Source organism: Seriola lalandi, unplaced genomic scaffold (assembly GCF_002814215.2).
Source record: "Seriola lalandi dorsalis isolate HSWRI2012SDOR001 ecotype SW California unplaced genomic scaffold, Sedor1 jcf7180002054954, whole genome shotgun sequence".
Classification (NCBI taxonomy): domain Eukaryota; kingdom Metazoa; phylum Chordata; class Actinopteri; order Carangiformes; family Carangidae; genus Seriola; species Seriola lalandi.
In genome coordinates, this window is record NW_019525505.1 from 1,499,097 (window position 1) to 1,520,451 (window position 21,355).

At 40.7% G+C, this 21,355-nt stretch overlaps 1 protein-coding gene across 1 annotated transcript in view; it reads left to right on the plus strand.

The window, feature by feature from the left end:
* Positions 1-21,328, plus strand: part of pou2f2a (POU class 2 homeobox 2a) — a 64,136-nt gene extending 42,808 nt beyond the window's left edge. Inside the window, exons 2-16 of the mRNA XM_023394936.2 lie at positions 3,901-3,963; positions 4,320-4,348; positions 4,897-4,953; positions 7,356-7,496; positions 8,552-8,836; positions 9,463-9,577; positions 10,044-10,135; positions 10,930-11,202; positions 11,313-11,454; positions 11,909-12,057; positions 13,056-13,253; positions 13,361-13,409; positions 14,043-14,184; positions 15,782-15,855; positions 18,677-21,328. Coding sequence (XP_023250704.2) covers positions 3,901-3,963; positions 4,320-4,348; positions 4,897-4,953; positions 7,356-7,496; positions 8,552-8,836; positions 9,463-9,577; positions 10,044-10,135; positions 10,930-11,202; positions 11,313-11,454; positions 11,909-12,057; positions 13,056-13,253; positions 13,361-13,409; positions 14,043-14,184; positions 15,782-15,855; positions 18,677-19,050 — 2,183 coding nt within the window. The 3' untranslated portion in view covers positions 19,051-21,328. The remainder of the gene's footprint in view (positions 1-3,900; positions 3,964-4,319; positions 4,349-4,896; positions 4,954-7,355; positions 7,497-8,551; positions 8,837-9,462; positions 9,578-10,043; positions 10,136-10,929; positions 11,203-11,312; positions 11,455-11,908; positions 12,058-13,055; positions 13,254-13,360; positions 13,410-14,042; positions 14,185-15,781; positions 15,856-18,676) is intronic.
* Positions 21,329-21,355: the final 27 nt, after the last annotated feature.

Consider the following 21,355-nt stretch of genomic DNA (forward strand, 5'->3'; position numbering starts at 1 on the left):
CACTGTTCCCTAACACACACAGAGGCACCCTGGCCATGTCAACCCCAGAAGACAGATACATCATCTGCCCAGTGGCCTCTCTCCCCTCTCTCTCTCACCCCCTCTCCCTCTCTCTATGCTATTAGCACAGATAGGATGAGTAGGGGGGGGGGGGGCTTGCATTCGAGCGGCTGCTGTCAAACTGCCCCGGGGATGGAAGAGTGTGTTAGGACGGTGGTCACTGAAACTTGAAGGGACATTTTACACTGAAATCAGCTTGTTGAAAATATAGAATCAGTCAAAATCAAAGAGATTGTGGACAAACACTCACACACATAAACACACACACACACAAGTAGCTGCAGAGATGTGTGTGTGTGTGTGTGTGTGTGTGTGTGTGTGTGTGTGTGTGTGTGTGTGTGTGTGTGTGTGTGTTTGGCTTGGACTAAAAACCTGATCAGGGAAAAAATAAAATTTAATGTGTTCTGGACATCTGTGACATTTGGGGTTTGGTGTGTTTGATTTGTTAGCATATATGAGGTGGCTGGGATGGATGGGGGGTGGGGGTTAAAAGGCCCCATGGCCAGAGGGGTTAGGGGCAGTTGAGGCGTTATGGTGAGAGGGGGTGGGGGGGTGGAATGATAAAATGATTTTATGGGGTCCCTCTCTTCATATGCTGAGAGGACGAAGGAGCCTGGAATATTAAGGTGTGTGTGTGTGTGTGTGTGTGTTGAGGTAGAGGTGCTACATTTAACCCAATGTTTGATGCAGCATTTAAATAAATAGTTTATTTCAATAGTGTGTTTCTGAAGGTTTGTTTGTTGTTGTGATGTTTTTACCAGCTTATGTTAGTGATAGTAAATATTTTTACTGATGCACTATTTAATTTATCAGCTGATGTTGCAACAGACCCTAATTTATATGCTCAGTAAAATCATACACACATTAAGTTTGGTTAACAACATTGAGACGTGTAAATACATCTGAGTTAATTCAGTAGTAATATGGATTAAAGTCAACTGGATTGGATTTGTGGTTTTCTGCTGATTTGGTGACAGTAATATATAAATAAGTAATAACTTAATAATTAAGTTAATTTTTTGCGAAGGGACAAAGTAGTTCACAGCTGTTGATAATTCTCGACTCCTGTCGATGGTTGGGCTTTAGATAGGTAAACAATTGATAGAGTTAAAGTAACTTAAAATGTGTATTCAAAATGTTGTCGTCTCACTGAAGATTATCACGTGTGAAGTTCAGTTTGGAGGTTATAATTTATTTACCAGGTCATTCATTTACTTCAACAGAGATCTTGTTTCCGAATGTTCCTGCAGCTGTTTACATCCTCAGATCTATTTCTTCTTACCTCAGAATTATTACTGTTTAAACAAAGATGTTTTTTCAGATGACTTATTATTGTGTAAGGCGCTTGTCCACCGACACACACTCCTGCTCAGCATTTCCAAGAGGGCGCTGCCCCCGTCTGGTTCCTTTATGAAACTGCGCACTCTCCACTTGTAGAGACATTGATTCAGGCTGCGAAGAAAATGTATTTTCCTTTAATTACATTCATCCAGAAACATATTGGTTTCTGCATTTTGAACAAAACAAGGTAATGAAACTTACAAAGTGTTATTTGAATGAATAACAAACATTTTGAAAATGATATTAATGACACCAGCTACTTTATACTCATATTGACCAGACAGCTGTTCTTAAGCTAGTTTTGGAGGATAATTACCATGTAGGTTGAGGTTGACACTAATGTATGTAATTATGGACAAGACAAAGGAGTGAAGTCAAACCTGAAAAGGAGAAGTGTAAACACAAGTCCTTCTCTCTTTTATTCCACCTTTTTCTTATTTTTTTTCCTCCTAATTTGCTCTGCACTTCTCTCTTTGTCTTTGTCTTTCTGTGTCCTGCTCATTCATACCCTCCTTCCTTCCTCTCCACCTCCTCTCATCACACCTTGAACTTGTCTGTGACCCTGATGATGAGATTACCACACACACAAACACAAGCACACCGCACACACAGACACACACTCCTTCACACTGGCCTTACATATAATTTCTACTAAGCCTTTCTTCTTCTTTCTTTTTCAAGTGTGCTCGTCTTACATTTTCTACAGTATATCAAACAGAAAGTGTGGACGTGTGTGTGTGTGTGTGTGTGTGTGTGGGTATAAAGGCAGCAGTGAGGCAGCAGGACGGAAGCTGGAGTTATAATTATAGCAAGGAGGAAGAGTAGCAGGGTAGAAGATGTTGGCTGTAGTTTTATGGGGTGTACTTTGATTATCTTCCCACCTCAGCTCGCTGTCAGACGCATGAACCTCGTGTCAAAGTCAGAACATTCTCACTGTGTCTCTATCGACATGTCTCCGCTCTGGTCGAGTCCTGGGCCGAAGAGAAACAATTTCTAAAAGCCCAAGAAGGACAGATGTGAAGAGCTTAGAGCAGGGGGTGAGGAAGGGTTTCATCCAAGATGGCGGCGGCGGCGGTGGTGCTGAGTAATGTCTGGTGCTCAGGTAAGCACTTCCTCTGGCGTCGTGCTTCCTGGACCAATTACTCGTGCAATCCCAGAAGTCACCACGAAGCGGGGGTGGTTAGGATGGAAAAGCTGATTCCTCACCGCAGTGTTGCCTCCTGGGGCAATAAAGTTTGCATTTAAAGAACCAAATTAGAGAACAGTATCATCATTTTTTGTTGCTCAAGTATAAAGTTTATGCTCAGCAGAGTTTTCCTCTCGTCATGTTTAATGAAAACAGGGTGAAATTATCAGCCGGGGTCATTTTTAAAAGTCTCATCTCGTCACTGCTGCACTGTTTTGTCCAAGCCCTAACTTTTCACAAACCAACAGGAACATCTTTGGTTTTATCTCGACAGTGATGTATTTCAGATTTTATCCCAGCTTTCATCACCAGCACTGCAGTTACAAGGTTATCACAGAACAACAGCCATTTCATTCTATTTCCACTTTTTATTTTGAAAGAACAAACTTTTTCTAATAGATATTCCTTGAAATTATTTGTTGCAGTCGGACCAAACTTTTCTCTCTATTATTTGGAATTCAAGAGCTCTCTGACAGTATTGATCCACATTGACCTTTGACCCGAAAAACAGGAAGGAGTTGACCTCTCATTCAGGAAGCGTTGATTGTTTGTATTCTGTTTTGTGTGGTGAAAGAAAACGAGAAGCGGGGGTGGGGGGGTGGGGGGGTGTTGGTAGTGAGTGGATGGACAGTTTTAACATTAAAATGTGAATATCTTAATATCACAGTGAAAATGTGATTTTTTTTTTTTTCCTGTGTTATAAACAATCATCTCTGTAGTTTAACACCAGCTGGAAATGTGTAGATTTTATCAGTTTTCTTTTCACAGTAAAAACCAAAAGTGACTAAAATCTTGAAATTCAAATTCCAGCAGAGTCTCACTAAAAAAATAAACGTTGTTATAGCTGAAACGTAGTATTTTATTTTTATTTATTCTGAAACTAATTTGTTAATGAGTGACATAATTTTTCCTCCAAAATTATTATAATATATAATTGGATTGATTACAGCACAACTGTAGGATGCCACACATGCATTTTATATACAAATATTTATATGCAAATTAGGATAATTAAAATGCTTGGAATTATTTGAATTACAAAAGTTTAAAATGATAATAATAATTTTATATGACAACATATTATTTTGTCATTTGTCATCTATCTCATGTTTAATCCATCAACAACATTAATAACACTTTCACTGCTGTGTATTTAAACGTTGGGTTTTTTTATTATGTTTAGTGTGTCTTGACCAGGATTCGAACCAGCAACCCTCTGCGTCTCTGACACCTGTCACCTTCGGTAGTATGATATTACCTGTATGTGTATGTGTGTATTTTGTCTGATGTGTATCTGTGTGTGTTTCCTGCAGATATCAGGATGTCTAAAGCAGCAGAGGAGAAGCCTGGGGCTGACTATCCAGGGGACAGTTCAGGTACAATACACACACGCACAATACACAAACACACACACACAGGTATTTTATAATGTTAATACTTATAATACTTATTTACTTTACACATGTCTAATCCTGGTCAGTAAGCTTTCACTATTTATTTCAATGTCCAGGTATTTGATCAGGCATGAACATGAATTCATTAATTTCACCTCACAATCTGATCTTATCATCCTCTGTTATCCTTTTCCAGTGAATTTTATTTAATTTATATGACTCACACTCACACACACACACACACACACACTCAGACACTCAGACACTCACACACACACACACACACACACACACACACACTGTCTAATAAACAGTTGATGTGTCCCTTTGTGTTTCAGACTCTGACAGAAACAGCCCTGATGACCAGGTTAGTTTTCTACATTCATTCTGAACTCTTGACTCCAATGATACTGAGCGCGTTGTTGAATCACAGACTATGATTTTTGCAACTGTAAATTAATGCAATGCAGTAAATATATAAATAAATTCACTACATTAACAATATTTGTATCAAATCAAAATGTTACTTAACTGTTCATGTAATCATCTCTCATGTAATGTGAGAGCTTTAAATCCTTACTGAAAATCATTTATCAGCTGTCATGACCTTTTTTCACGCAGTATCAGTGTTTTTGGGAAACATTTTTTCTTGTGAACTGCAATTAACTTTTCTTCTCTTTTTAAATTATCTCTCAGTATTTTTGGGAACATCTTCATGTCTCTACAATTGTTGTGGTTTTCATGTATTCTCCACTTGTGTTGAATTTCTAACGAACAGTGTCAGCAGTTTATTACAGGGAGGGAGTAGCTGTGATTCATTGTGACACATTTCTGGATGGTGTTTCATCTTTCCTCAGAATCCGTCACCAGATCATACTGATGTGTGTGTTTGTTTTTTTTTTCCACTTGCTGCAGGTTCAGCCAATGAAAAACAGCCCCTTCAGCTTCTCCCCCACACCAGCTGGCAGCAAGGTGAGCAACTTCATAGATGCAATGTGTGTGTGTGCGTGTGCATGTGCGTGTGCGTGTGTGTGTGCGTGTGTGTGTGTGTGTCATTCTCAACAATATTTGCTGTCAACAGCTTCAATACCAGAAAACGGTATCAGTTAAACCTCTATGTGTGTGTGCTCATTAATTATTTTTTACTACGGAGCCAAGGCAAGACATTTGCTTATAATTCTACTTATTTTTTTAAATATTATGTATGGCCATTTTTTAGGTGTCAGGATATGGATTTCATAATGATAATAATAACTTTATTTATAGCACCTTTTAATAACAGAGTTTACAGAGTGCTTTGACAAATGAATCAAAAGCAATGATCGAAGTCAAGTCAAATCAAAAGCAGGACAGAATTAAGGTGGAGTTATAGAGGGAGGACAAACTATATGCTTCAATATAATTAAGGACAATTGGAGGGAGCAGATGCCGCATGGAGACACACACACGCAAACAAAGTAAAAGCAATAAAAGGGCGATATGGAGATGATAAAAAGACTTCACACACAAATAAAAGCCTATAGTAGTCTATAAAAATGAGTTATAAGAAGTTATTTAACAGGCGTCACTGATTCTGAAATCATTCATGTGTGTTTTTGTGTGTGTATGTTGAAAACAACAATCCTACCTGGATGTGGCTTTGTCTGCATCCCAGCATGTAAAGATGTGATTATGTGTATGTGTATGAACTTGTACATGTGAGGACATGAATGCTGCGGTTTACGGGTTTGTCGTCCGGGGGGAGACTCTTGTAGACAACATCGAACATGCAGATCAGGTGACCTTATCCACTCCCACCTCACTGAGAAGCCAAGAGCCCAGAGAGAGAAGGCAGAAAGAGAAAAGGATGCAATGCAGTGACAGTGAGTGATAGACGTAGAGATGTACAGCAGTACGGTGGGAATGGACGGGTAATGACAGGACTGTGAGCAGGTAACGACAGCTAGTGGTCAGAGGTCAGCAGCTTTGGAATGTTTAGAGGAGGATTGAGTCATCTTCCTGGTCAGATGACCGGCAGACACTTCGACCTGTGAGTCACGGGTAAGCAGCAAGACAGAGAGAGAGAAGCTGAAGCTTTGACTTAGGCTTTTTGCTTTTCACCTGCACAGTCTGCTTCATCTTTTCATGAGAAATATGTTCCCTTAACTCTAAAATTTGCTTTAAAACCACGATAAACCATGTGAGAAAACTGGTTTATCTGCTTTGCAGCACTTGTAATTATGATTTTTAAAATCGCTTTCCAGCTTATCACTCACTCTGTGTTTTGTATCCGAGACAAAGTAGGAATGGCAATAGAGATATGATAGAAATGAGGTCTAATTAGGCGCATTTGTTCATGCACAGTGGCTACAAAAATAATCTGTGAGCCTGGCTTTGGTCACTGAAGTGTGCACAAACTGATTGACTTTTATTTACAGTTATGTTCACCGCTGTGGAGTCAAAGGAGTGAACATATAAAAGAATAAGAAAATAAATCTGGAAATATAAACAGGGATAAATAAAGGAACAAATAAGTAAATTAAAAAATTTGAAAACATAAAGCATAAAAAATACTTTTACCCCATAGCCTTTGCTTTTCCCTATTGCTTTTGTTTTTCCGTATTGCTTTTGCTTTTCCCTATTGCCTTTGCTTGGGGAATAAGGAAAAGCAAAAACAATAGGGGAAAAGCATTTTTTTTATTCTTTTATATATTCCTTCACATCTTTTAATTTACTTATACCTTCCTTTCCCCTTTTGCCTTTGCTTTTCCCCAAGCAAAGACAAAAGAGGAAAAGCAAAAGCAATAGGGGAAAAGCATTTTCTTTATTCTTGTATTTTTCTTTATATTTTGACTTGTTTTTTTTTTAAATTCTTTTATTTATTCCTTATTTATTGGCATATTTGGCACTCCATACACTGCCTCCGTCCACAGCAGTGTCACACTCCTGGTTGTGTTTGGTATTTCCACCTTTATTTCTTGTTAATGAGACGATGATGAGCATATCAGGGTTAGACTTGCAGGATTTTGCACACAAAGGCTTTAATAACAGAGGGACATATTTTATGGATTTCAAACTCCCCCAACCTGAAGTTTAAGGTCTATAATTTCAGAAACGTTTTCTTGCAGCTTTGTGTTTAACAGCACTTAATTTCTTATACTCTCCCACATTGATTTAAGAAAACATTTGGCTCCAGCAAAACACACATCTAGTCAGATTGTCCACAGCAGATGACAATAGTTGTATTTATTTAGTGTAGTTGTGTGTTTCAGTGTGATACGTATATATATATATATATATATATGTATGATGCAGAAGGTTGCTTCCTTGGATAAACGCAGTTTAAACAAATGACTGTCGCTAAAAGAAAATGTTCCTTTTTATTTCTCCTTTAGGGAAAGAGCGAAGAGAGCTCTGAGATGACCCACAGCACTGTAACTCCTGCTCCTCCTGCACCTCCCTCCCATCAACAGCAGCAGCAACAGACCCAACACCACCACACACAGCTGATGCTAGCTGGCAGTCAGCTAGCAGGGGTAAGAAAATGCCCCCTTCTTTTTTCAGTATCAATGGTGTATGTCTAGATTAGACAAGAAAAATGCTTTGGAACTATAGCAGCACCTGACAACTTAGTTCATCACTTCATAATGTGGTGTAGTAATCTACAATCCAAACAGAAGAAACTTTCTTTATTTGACAGACAGTTTTGATGACCTGTCAAACAGCCCCAGTTTCATTTCATTTCTTTTCTATGTTTGATGGTTCATATGGTCTATAAGTAAGAACAGAAGAAGTAGCTAAATATGAGAATCCAGTCCAATTTTCAATTTGCCCTCAGCTCATTTTACTTCTCTGGCACTGCACAAAACAACCCAGAATCCAGAGATGTCGTTGCCCAAATATTTCAAACTATGACCCCGTGTATGATGAAATCACGGCATGTATCATTGTCAAAGAATTTCCAGATATGATCCAGATTCTTGCAACAACCTCAAAAGGATATCTCTGGATTCTTGGGGTTTTGGTGCAGTGTGGGATTTCCAAAAACGATGAACTGCTATCTTGAAGATGTCTAAACTTTGTCACTTAGGTAACTTTGAAATGAACCAAACTAAAGAATTAGATACTCAGCTCCAAACTCCAAATATGCTTAATAGTAGTATAGTATTTTTGAGACTCCTAGCAGACGGGAACATATTCTCATGTAAGTACTTAACTGCCCTGCCCTGAAGGACAGGAAGACACTTGCACAATTTGTGGTGAAGTCTTCCAGGGAACTGTATTTGCATTTGGGTGAAATACCTAAGCTAAGGATTCTTTAAGCTAAGTGGGTGGCTTTTCTTTCTTGTCTTGCTCTGGCATGCTTTTACTGTCTGCTAACAGATTCACCTACACCTCTAATCCTGGAACACTTAACTGACACTGCTCTTTCTTCTCGCCCTGGACTTTGTGTTATCATCTCTCGTCCTTATGTTGCCATACTTCTACTTTTTCCATCCCTTTTCCCCTTGCATGTTAACATCTTCATCTCATTTCCCGTGACCATCCCCATTGCCACCATCTTCATCCTCTTCCTTTTGCTCTCCCCCAGCTTGCCGCTCTCCTCCCGGCCCAGCAGCAGCTCCTCCTCCAACAGGCTCAGGCTCAGCTCCTGGCAGCCGCCGTTCAGCAGTCCAACGCTGCGCACGCCGCTCACGCCGCCCACGCCGCCGCGCAGCAACAAGCCAACCAGCAACAGCAGCAGCAGCAGAACCAGTCACAGTCCCAGCAGCAACAGCAGCAACAGCAACAGCAAACCAAACAGGAGCAGACGGTCCAAGCCCCGCCTCCACCACCGCAGCTGGCCCTGTCGCAGCCAATCCAGCTCACAGCGCAGGTAGGAGCGGGCAGGGATTCAATGAACAGCATGTACATGTTATTTATGTATTTATTTTAAATTGAGTTTGTAAAGGAATGACATTTCTAACAATGACATTTGTTGGAAATAATCATCATCAAAAAACACATAGACTACAGCATACATAGTCTAATATTTATGACTATAAAGATCTATACATTAAGATTCAGACTATTTTATTGTTACTTTTTTTGGGAGTTTCTGAACATTTTCATTTGTTATTTTTGAGTTCAACACCTTTATTTGATAGCACAGTAGAGAGGGACAGGAAATGGGGAGGCAGAGAGAGGGGGAATGACATGCAGTAAAGGGTCGTCCGATGCGGGATTCGAACCGGGGCCGACTGGAGCGAGGACTGTAGCCTCTGCACATGGGGCGTCTGCTCAACCCACTGAGCCACTCGACGCCCTGCATCAGTTCAGTTTTAATGTTTGATTAAATTTTGATTAGAAGACTTTTTTGTGACATAGCCTGGTGTATTCCTGCGCTTTACTGAAAGATTTTTTGTATTTTATTTATTTACACTTTATTTAATCATATACATTCAGATGTGTATCCATACAAACAAGTGGACATGTGTTTATATATGTTTGTGTTTGTTGCAGGACATCCAGCAGCTGTTGCAGCTCCAGCAGCTGGTCCTGATGCCGGGTCATCCTCTCCAGTCTCCTGCCCAGTTCCTCCTGTCGCAGCCAGCCCAGGCGCAGCAGCCACAGCAGGGTGAGGAGACAGAGGAAACTCCTGGTTCTCTGTTTTAAAAGCTATAAACACGCGCTCATATCCACACAATAGTTAATGCTTAGATTAAATGAAAATAAATATAAAGTGACCCCTTCAACTGGTGGAGAGGCATTCTGGGCAAGAACTGCTGTATATTGGCAGAATTAGACGTGTGTTTTATTTTTCAATTAAAACAAAAATATTCAGTGAACATTTGTCTTTTATTTCCTGGTGTAGCATTTCAGCATTTTTGTTCCTTGCTTTATTGATTGATTCATTGACTTTATTGTCCACCTCAGTGGGAATTTGTCTTTGGCCTCTCCCAAAGAAAGTACAGTAAAAAATACAAACAATCCGCATAACAAAACAGTGCAAATAAGCAGATAGCAGCAGATAGGTTAAATAAAATTGCTGCTGTTGGTTTGTTTAATGTAATAATTTGATTGGTTGGTTTTTGTTTTCACAGGTTTGCTCTCGACACCAAATCTGATCCAGCTACCTCAGCAAAGCCCAGGAGGACTACTGACAACACCACCTCGCCTGGGACTTCAAGCACAGGTAGGAAATCCACCTGCAGAATGTAAAACACACTTGATTATCTTCCAAGTCTTTCTCTGCTTTAACAGATGTGTAACAAAGCAGCACAAGATACTTTATATTTAAGCAAATAGCTGATCTCTGCTGCACAAATCAATTTTTCCAGTAAAAAAAGTTCAGTATAAAATCTATTTTTATTACAGGTTGTTTTCATAATAGATGCAGTTTCCAATGAGGATCTTCATTCTTTATTAATATATTCACACCCAAGTCAAACAGCTCACCCTGTGTCCTCAGCCTGTATCTTCTATAACGTAGTGCTTGAATGCATCCTCACACATGCAAAGGGCCGTTATAGATTTTTTCATTAAGCTGTGATGAAGTCATATCAACCACAGCGGCAGATGTTCCCTCTTTCTTCATGTATGTTATGCACAGAGACGGTGAATGTAAATGAGGCAGATTTCATGCATGTTGTCCGGTCAATTAAATGATTTTCCCAAAGCTCTCAGGGTCACATTCTTGTTTTGACTTACTGTATACAACCTTTATAGTTAACTAAGCAAATATTAAAGTCGTAGTATTTTTTCTGCTGTTTAGAATAATTGATGGATGTTGTTTTTTGTGTCTGACATCTGTCAAATCTGTATCATTTGTCAAAACACACAGGGTCAAATGATTGTTTTTTAGGCATTTTTCCAGCTGATTATCTTATCCGTATTCACTCCCCACTTTATTTCAGTACCTGGAAAGAGAAAATAAAATTTTCACAGATTCAAATTTAACAGTCGACCATTAACTTCTCCATCTGCCAGACATTACAGAGGGAGAAGAGCAGTGATGTCGTGGTTGGCGGAAGCGGCGGCAGCAGCGGCTCTATAGTTGCCACTGGCAGCAGCGGCATTGGTGTCGTGACGTCTGTCGGAGGCACGTCTGCGTCCAGCAGCACCATGGCTTCCTCACTGAGCTCCAGCTTGACCCCAGGAAGCCACGGGGGTCACCTGGGGGAAGAGCCCAGCGACCTGGAGGAGCTGGAGCAGTTTGCCCGCACCTTCAAACAACGACGCATCAAGCTGGGATTCACACAGGTAACAGACAGAGATGAGAGGAAGGTTTACATGAGTGTGTGTGTGTGTTTGTGTGTTTGTGTGTTTGTGTGTGTGTGTGTATGGTGACACTTTCTGTATGTTTCCATCAGGGAGACGTCGGCGTGGCAATGGGAAAACTGTACGGCAACGATTTCAGCCAGACCACCATCTCCCGCTTCGAAGCTCTCAACCTGAGCTTTAAGAACATGTGCAAGCTGAAACCACTGCTGGAGAAGTGGCTGAGTGACGCAGGTGAGTATCTGACACTGTTCAGAGCAGGTGTCAACACTGGTCTGTCATCCCCTCCACCTGAGATGAACATGAGATCTTTCTATAAAAAAGTTCAGTTATTCATTTTACATGATTTTGAAATTTTAGAAATGACTCTGACTTTTGAACAACAACAGATTCTTGCTTTAAACAATTACAGTTATTTTTTTTGCTACTATGTTAATTTGCTTGTCTGTAGTGTACATATTTCTATACTATTTGTTCTATTCAGAGATAGGACTCAGCAATACTGTGTGTCAGAAACAGCACTATAAGTATAAAGTTATCGATATCATTTTTTAAAATTGACATCTCAGTTAAATATAAAACCTGTGATCGCTCTTTCACTTTCACAAGTCTTCTTGTCTCCACTGCTGTTTTCCTCTTCTGTCTGTTGCCCTGCATGTCTTCATGTCTCTGTCTCTGTCTCTGACAGAAACCATGGCAGTAGACAGCATGCTGCCCAGCCCCTCCTCTATCTCCTCCCCCATGTTGGGGATCGAGGGGCTGCCCGGCAGACGCAGGAAGAAACGCACCAGCATCGAGACCAACGTGCGCGTGATCCTAGAGCGCAACTTCAGCACGGTAAGAGATAGATAGATAGATAGATAGATAGATAGATAGATAGATAGATAGATAGATAGATAGATAGATATTTTAAATCTAAATTTTAATTTAATACATTTTAAATAATTTAGATCTATAAATAGATAATAAAATAAATATGCATAAACATCAATGGTATAACTATAACTACAAACTTTAAATTGTCAATATTGCACATTGTATTTCTAACAGATATGATAATGGTATATGGAAATTAGACCTGTATACAGAATCATTCAGGTTTCAGCTTTTTGGAAATAATAAATTTGATGATTAAAACAAAAGTAATAATTTTATTTATCTAAACTTTTCAAGCAACTGTCACTCAGAGGAGGAGAACTGTGTTAATAATGAGAGAGTGCAATAATGAGAGATATGGCACCCCAACAACTGCATTAATTATACACTCACTTTATTAGGGACACCTGTAGCTAAATTAACACCTGTGTCAGCTACAGCAGTTAGTTACATCATACACATCCATTTCATTCATAATCACAATGAGACTCACAATATGTAACACAACCAACACCAACTGAAAGCCTCTCTAATACACAGTGCATACATACATACATAATAGCTCTATTTAATAATTTCATTTCTTTAATAACTGAGAAAAGAAATAAATGAAAATAAATGAGTGGGGTGGAATAGCCCCTGTATCCATTTCCATTTCAGAAAACTTTTAATGTATGCTATTCCTTGTGTAAATTAATGCAATCTTAACTCTTTAAAAAATATATTGTACTATTTTCTGATATCAAGAAATTTAGTAATGAATATGTAATAAAGTATGTTACACTGTATATTACACAGAGATCAAACATTAACACACGTCCTCATATCACATTGTTTTATTATTAAAATGTTCACTGTATTTGTGCTTTTTCATTTTATGAAGCAGCTTTTATTACGATTTTTCTGCCGCCATCAGTGTCAGTACTTCCTCATCTCATCAGCCCGGTTTTCCCCCTCAGAACCAGAAGCCTACCTCGGAGGAGATCCTGCTGATGGCGGAGCAGCTCAACATGGAGAAGGAGGTGATTCGTGTTTGGTTCTGCAACCGCAGGCAGAAAGAGAAACGCATCAACCCCTCCAGCAGCACCACCCCTCCCCTGCCCAGCCAGACCTCGCCTGTTGTGACGCACAAAGCCTCCTGCTACAGCCCGCACATGGTACAGTCCGCCATGAGTCCACTAACTCTTCACTACTTTGACACTTTTTTTTTCTGTGTAATTTTGGAGGTTGACCTGATATTTGTTTCCTAATTTCTTCTTTCCAGATTTCGAGTCAGGGTCTGTCCCAGGTCACCACCAGCCTCAGCACAACAGGTGAGCTGTAATTACTGTTTGTGCCCGTGTAGAGTCTCGTCAATGAATTATTAAAGGTTGGAGCTGAGCTTCACAGTTGTGTTTTTGGAACCCAGAGGTCGGTCACAGGAAGATTAAACTGGTCCTGACGTTATTTGGAAGAAGTTGATATTTTTGTTTTGTCAGAGTCTTTCACTGGTTTGATGAAACACTTAAAAAAATGAAAAGTTAAAAAATGATTTCTGTGAGAGAGAGACTGAAATAGAAAACAATGATGTTTTGTTGACACTAACATGGAAGCACTGGTCCCATCTTGAGTTGTTTACCTCCATGAGTCATGACTCGTCCTCGTGATTTATGGACCTTGGCTACAGTGTGAGCTATCGCAGGCTTCACAGACATGACAGATGACCTGACAGGTAACAAACACAGCTGGAAATTTATTGGCCCGTTGAGCCGAGGCTAATACTTTTCAGTCACAAACTTCTCCCTGTAGTCTGAAGTTGAATGGAGTCAAAGGAGACACTCAGAGAGGTCAGGATCTTAGATGCTGATGTACTGTGTCACCAAAGTTTTGACTTGGTAATAATGCTGTAATTCATCTGCCAACAAACCTACTACACGGCATCAATATCATTTTTTTTCTCCTCTCAGCTGGCAGTTCGTCACCCTCATGCCCCATGACTCCCGTCAGCTCGGCCGCAGTCGGCTCCACCTCTTCCTCTGTGACTCCACCTCCTCATAGCACAGCCAGCCCCGCCCCTCCCGGCCTCGGGGCCCACGGGCTCAACACTGGGTGAGTGTCGATAATGGTGCATTTTTACAAAACATCAGGGTTGTCGGTCACAACAACTTTGTTCCAAGAAGGTTTGAATATACTGAGCTAGTTCAGCTTGTACTCGTGAAAACCACCACCACCATGACATTTAAATCGGTGGCTGCCAACCTTTTCCAACTCATGGCCCACTTGAAAATATTGGTGGCCCACATCGGACCCCGTAACAATACAAGTATACAATGTGGTCCAGCCAAAAACAACTTAACAGTTCCTATTAATAATAAATATACATTTTATTATAGGTGCGTTTCAAGGCACTCAAGGACACTTTACAACACACAGTAAAAGATCAAATGCAAGTACAAGGCATAAAATACTAAAGAAATTTGAATTAAGGATTGAAAAAAAAAAAATTGGCTTATGACATTGATAAACCTTAATACTAAAAAAAAACTGTTTTAAAAAATGTTTAAATCTGTTAAAGACGATTTCATTTTCAGACATTTAAACATTATTTATATTTTCATTTTTTTGTAACTACATTTTTTCACTAAAACCGTTCTGTTTTGCAAATTTGTCGGCCCACTTGCAATACTTGTGGCCCCCAGCCCACAGGTTGGGAACCACTGGACTAAGCAATTAATTAAAGACACATCAACATATGAACTGATCATGAACAGAATCATTAGTTGCAGCCCTGGGTTGAAGAAAGAATCAGAGCTTTCTTGTTGTCTCTTCTGTCCTGAATGAAAACACAAGATTCTGAGAGTCTGGGTTCTTTCTGAAAGAGTCAAACCTTCTGAACTCTTTTATTTATTTAATCTTTATTTAATCAGGCAGTCTCATCGGGATTAAATCTCTTTTTCAAGAGAGACCTGAGAACAAGAAGCAGTCACAAAGACACAATCAAAGACAACAGAGCTACACAATGCAAGAAACTAAGAAACAAGGAATAAACAAAAGCATTTACAAAAAGTCATAAAATACATCAAATAATAAAGATTTAAAATCTCCAAGGGAAATATAAGACTCTAGTGTGAGGGCAGTTCATTCCATTTAAATGGTGAATAGTCCCTGAAACCAGTAGTAACTGGATTGTGTTCTGTGGATGTTGGATTTAAATTAGAGAAGAGATGTGAGGTCGTTTGAAGCTTTAACAGCAGATTTTTATAGATGAATAACACAAGATGGTTGTTTCTTCCTGATGAAGAAATAATGACAACCTCTTTAACTCGACTTTGCCTGTTGCATGTGTAGCTGCCTGTTAGAGAGAAATCTGTGGTATTCAGCTGTTGATGGTATGTCATACTGCTGTTGCACCAGTTTGACTGAAATTCTGCAAGTTCACACGCATCAAGAAAAAAACAAAAAAAACCACTATGTTATGAAATGTTTGTACAAGCTGTGACATGTAGTTATGACCCAGAGAAAATATCAGGTGCTGAACAAAGACATGACAAGCTGCTACTGTGTAAATGACACAAATCACACAAAAAACGTTCAGGTGTTCATTGCTGGTGAATACGTTGGGTTTTTATTAATTAATCTGCCAACTGTGTGTGTCTGTGTGTGTGCGTGCATGTGTATGTGAATTTGCGGTCGATCCACATTTCAGGAACACGATGATGGGAGTAAGCACAGGGATGAACCAGGCCCTCATTGGCAGCAATACCCTGGCTACCATGCAAGGTGTGTGTGCATGAGTACGTGTGTGTGTGTGTGTGTGTGTAGGTGCATGCAGACTGTCCCCTGCAGCTCAGCGTCACAGTCTTCATGAGTCACTATTTCTAAAAGACCACTTCCCATTTCACCCTTCATCCATTCTTGACCAAAATGAATTTCCGTGCAAAGCCTCAGACGACAGTAGCCGACAGCGAGGCCGCCGCACTCTCCTCCTCCTCAGCACAAACTTTTTGAATCACTCAGTATGATGAAAGATTCAATTTGAGTCTCATACAATAGCCTGCTATTATCACAAAGTGACAAGAGACCCTTATGGCGAAGCTTAGGAGGCCAAGTCAGCTTACAGTAAACAGTTGAACAGACACAATCCCCTCCTCCTCAATATATCAAGGCCTGTTGGCTAAATAACCAGTTTCCACTCAAAATTCCCCTTTTTCAAAGAAGCCATCTCCTGCCAAATCAATTAAGCATCACAAATAAGCTCAGCTTTGAATCCGTCATGTGCTCCATCTCCCTATAGCGCCGATTCAGACCTTCCTCTTTTTCTCCCGCTCTGTTCGCCGTCATTCAGAGCCGGCGTCCTCCGGGCCATGTGCTGATGAGAAGGATACAGTCTGTTATGGAAACTGCAGCTCTGGCACTGCCAACGCTGATAGAGTTAAAGGCTGAAGGAGAGAAGAAAGAGGAGGGTTTAGATGGAGTGTTGACGAGAAAGGATTGCTGCTTTGATTCCCTCTGGGCCACACGCGCTCTGAATGTTTACACACTGCTATAATGGAGAAAAGTGTTACACTGGAATCAGAAGTCAGCAGGTGTCACTGTCTGTTGGACTGATGGATGGCTTGTTCTGCTATGTTTGTTTCAGCCATGTTATGCAATGATTAGTCCATTAATTGATTAGTCAATCAACAGAAAATTAATTGGTAACTTATTTGATTATAAAGTGATGTTTTTGAGCCTTCTTTTAAAGAATGCCAAAATTCTCAGGTTATTATTTCCTGGTTTTCTTTGTCCTCCATGACGGTAAATCAAATATCTTTGGAGACATTTGAAGATGCCACCTTGAGCTTTAGACATTTGTGATGGACGTATCACCATTTTATATTATTGGACACAGGTGCAACACAGTAGGGGCGGGGTCAACAATCACAGGAGCGGGAAACACAAGTTATTACATTAGTTATCACAAGGAGATGATGTAAATGAACCTAAATGTGTGTGATTTGGTTAAAGACATAGTTCAGAGATATAGTAGTTTTGGGGAAATTTACTGTTCAAACTCAGAAACTAAGAAAAGGCTGAGGACAGACCTTTGTTATGTGTCTGGTTTAGGCTCAGGTCATGTCAAACAGCAGTATCAGACTATCCTGGCTCAACTGTTGAGTGTCTGTGGGATCAAATAACCTCATCATGATCCCATAGGTATCCAGGAATTGAGCGAAACAAAGGAAGTAAACTAAGGTGGGGTGAGGGGGTGAGGGGAGGCCCACTGTCTCAGACTTTGAAAACCCCTGTTATAGACTAAATGATTAATGCATTAATTGAGAAAATAATCATCAGATGAATCAATAATATAAATAATTGTCAGTCATAGTAAAACTGGTAATAATGTGGATTCATCACAAAATATCTACATTTTTAAGTTGCTACATGTTTTTCTATGAGCAGTGTGGCACTGTCTGTTTATGAGTTTTATTTGCTGATGCTCGGTGTTTGTGTGCAGACAGTCAGCAGATATAGGGTCGACGGAAAAGGTTAATTTTCACAATTTCACAAGCATCTGACTCACTCCATCACATCAACATGTTTAAGAGTGGAAGTGTGTGTGTTTGTGTGCATGTATATGTACATACATAGTAGATACCCATCCCTCATCTTCATTCATTGCTCCTCACCCTCATTTGTCTCCTTGCTTTATAGTTGATGGTTAAATATTTTTCATCACCAACTAAGCAGAAATAGAAAGAGCCAGTTCACTCAGAATACAAAAAATATATTTTCATACTTATCTCTAGTTGAATGTTGTTTTATTTGCCTCCAGTCCAACACGACAAAAACTCACAGCACTGACAAATTACATTTCAGAAATCAAAAATTCAAACGCAGTCTTCCAACAGTTGACAGGTTTCTGTTTTGTAGTGCAGAATGTTGTGGTTTTGGTGAACTGGCCCTTTAATCATTTCCATGTGGACTATTAAACTATAAAACTATAAAACTATAGATTAGATGATGTATAAAAACTGCTTCCCAGTTTGAGATCCCATGTAGTCAAAACCTTCCTCTGCAGTTTCTCCTCATCATCTTCATCTCCACCATCCACATCCAGGTTTTAAATGTTTCCCTGTTACTGATATGTTCACTGACTTCTCTTTACTTCCTCTTTTTCTATCCTCTACTTCTTTCTCTTTATTCACATTTTCTCTCCTTTTCATCCTGCTCTGCCTCCATTAATCACTCTCTCCATCCTTCTCTTCACCTCCTCCTCTGTCCCACCTCTGCCACCACATCTACATTTGTCCTGCTCTTTCTTTTACTCTTTCTTCTCTCTCTTTATCACTCTGTCACTACCTCATTACTTTTCTGTCCTTTACTTTGTCTATTTTTATCCCTCTTTCGTTTCTTGCTCTCCACCTTGCTCTGTTTCCATTGTCACTTTTTCCTATCATCTCTTTGTCTTTTGTCTTCTCACCTTCATTTCCCCCTCTTCCTCCTCATTTCTTCTTGACCCTTGTCTTATCTCTTTAAATCATCCTCCCTTTCTCTCCTCCCTCCTCCTCTTGTCCTTCCTCCACACTCCCCTCATCTTCCGCTCTTCCTCCCCCACCAGCCCTGGCAGCCAGCACTGGTCAGCTGCCCATCTCCAGCCTTGAGGGGGGAGCGGGTCACATGCTTCTGGGCGGACCTGGAGGTCCCCCATCCCTCCGCCCCTCCCTCTTCCTCAACCGTCCAACCCTCCTCCCCATGGTGACCGGTTCCATGGCGACAGCCTCCACGCCTGCCATGGGACTGGTCAGCAGCAGCGGCGGCGGTGGGTGTGGCCCGAGGCCTTCCTTCTCCCAGTCTCAGCCGCCCGGCGTCAGCGACCTCATGAGCCCGACCTCGTGCCCCGAGGAGTCCCCCTCTCCTTGTTCCAGTCCCACCTCTTTCTGTTCCTTCAGCGAAGCCTCGCCGCCACCCCTGGGAGGGGCCATGGCAGAGTGATCCCTGACTGACAGCCAAAGTATCCTATCAGAGGAGGACGAGGAGGAGGAGAAGGAGCGAGCAGAGTGTTAGAGGAGCTTTATAAATCTAAATTTACAACCTCGCCTTTCAACCAAAGCCATCTCTCTGTCTGATCTATCTCTGATTCGTCTCTCTCTGTCTCCCCGCTGACGTCTTCTGAAGCCAAAAATACACACAGATGAATGAGGGGAGGAAGCAAAGAGAGAGGGAGAAGGAGATGATAGAGAGAACTGCAGAACGGAGGGGAGAAATTTGAAACCAAATAATGATCTACAGCTGGAGAGGTGGCACTGGAGTGTCTTTGCTTGGCATCGGGGGAACGAACACCATGCTTTTTATCGGCTGGAGAAAAAAAAAACTCGATGAGGGCAGGGATGAGAAGTGAGACTGTGTGTGAGAGACGGGAGGCAAAAAAGAAATGACTTGTTTAACAAGCTCAGACGGTTCAGGAAGGTGGCTGCAACCAAATTAAAAAAAAAAGAAAAGATGCTAGAAGAGAAACACACACCTACAAAGATGAAAACCAAAATCTCCAAATACCAAAAACTGAAAACCAAAAAAAGACATAAAAAAAAAACAATAAACGGAGAGAAAAGCTTTAGTTCAAAAAGACTTCTTACATCCTGATCTGTCCAGGATCAGTTCAGTACATCATTCTACTTCATGCCAAACATTTTCCATTTCATTTATTTTGATTTTGATTCATGAAAACCTTTATTTTTCTATTATTTTGTATTAACCACTCTTTATTCCTGTCAAACACACAGGTTAATGTTTTACAGCTGATCCCACGCGCAGGGTGTCGACCTACCTCTCTCTTTACAGCTTTACCACCATGAATCTACCTTACATTACGACACAGTGTTTGTTTTATTCAGCCTGGAGTAGCAGACCGGTGGAGTTAACTACTATTCTTACTATAGCGTGTGAGATGCCAATCCATACACACTGTAGTGTAAGTATAAGTTTAAAAAGCTTTCCTGTGAATGCCTGCACTCTCTGGTGTTTGTTAAATCCAACTGTGTGGCAAAATCCACCCCTCTGGAACATGAATAGGCTAAAACCAACTGTACATTTTGGAAAATCCCATTTGATCCAGGTCTGTTTTCAGTTAAATTTACTATATTTAGCTGTTAGTATCAACATGAAAGATCCACAGTGATTTTTAGGATTATTTACGTCTTAATTTGCTGTTTTCATCACCATCGCCATCATCATCATCAATATTCTCATTGTGTTTTTAATGTTTGTTCAAACCAAAGTACACACACCCGGCAGCATTCATCCTGCCTACAGAGGAAACACACACCACAGGCAGATGTGGACAAACAGTCTCTGGAGTTTTTTTTTATTTCAGCGTTATTTGCCTTCTTTTATTTATTATCACCCCACACCATCGTCATGTCATTTTCCAGACTGCTCATCTACCACCAGACAGTCACTCTTCGATACCAAAGCATCGCCTCTGGCAGCGTTGTCTCTGGATTCGCCCGGGAGACGAGTGTCCAGACAAAAACCTCAGCAGTGTCAAAGGGAAAAAAACACACACATACACACACTACAAGCATAAGAAAGAGTCCAAACCAAAAAAAAAAAAAGAACAAAAGAAAGAGGTGAAGCACCGGCGTTCCCCTTACTGCCCCCAAACCCCTGCCCTCCATCCCTCCCTCCCATCTGCCCCTCTCCTTTGTCTCCAAAGATCAGATCAAAGGGCCAAAAGAAAAGAGGAGAAGAAGAAAAAGGAGGAGAAGGAGAAGTGGTCAGGAGCAGAGGAGCCAAAGGTTTGAAAAGCTGCAGGGGGAAAGCAAGAAGAGGAGGAGGAGGAGGAGGAGAAGAAAAAGGAGGAAGAGGAGCAGGAGGAGGTGCGCTCAGAGCAGCGGACCAAAAAACCAAAAAGTAACCCAAAACCAAAAGCTACTACTACTGCTACTAGTAATGTATGAGTGACTGAACTGTAACTAAACCAAATACAAACAAAGAGGGGGAGGACGAGGGGAGAAAAGGGGGGAGTAAGGCCCTGTCTGTCTGTTCGTCTTTAACTGTGATTGCTGTTCTTGTATCGACAGACAGAAATCGTTCCCTCCCTCCCTCTGCCGGCGACCTCGGCTTTGTTCTCACTTTCTTTTTCCTGGATGGATAAAAATATGGAATAACCTCAACAAACTGACTTTGAGAATATATATATTTTTCTTTTTGCTTTCCATAGTGTGTCTGTTAATGATGTATGGATTTGTCTCATTGCTTTCTACTTATTATGCGGCGGGAAGGAGGGAGGGGTGGGGCC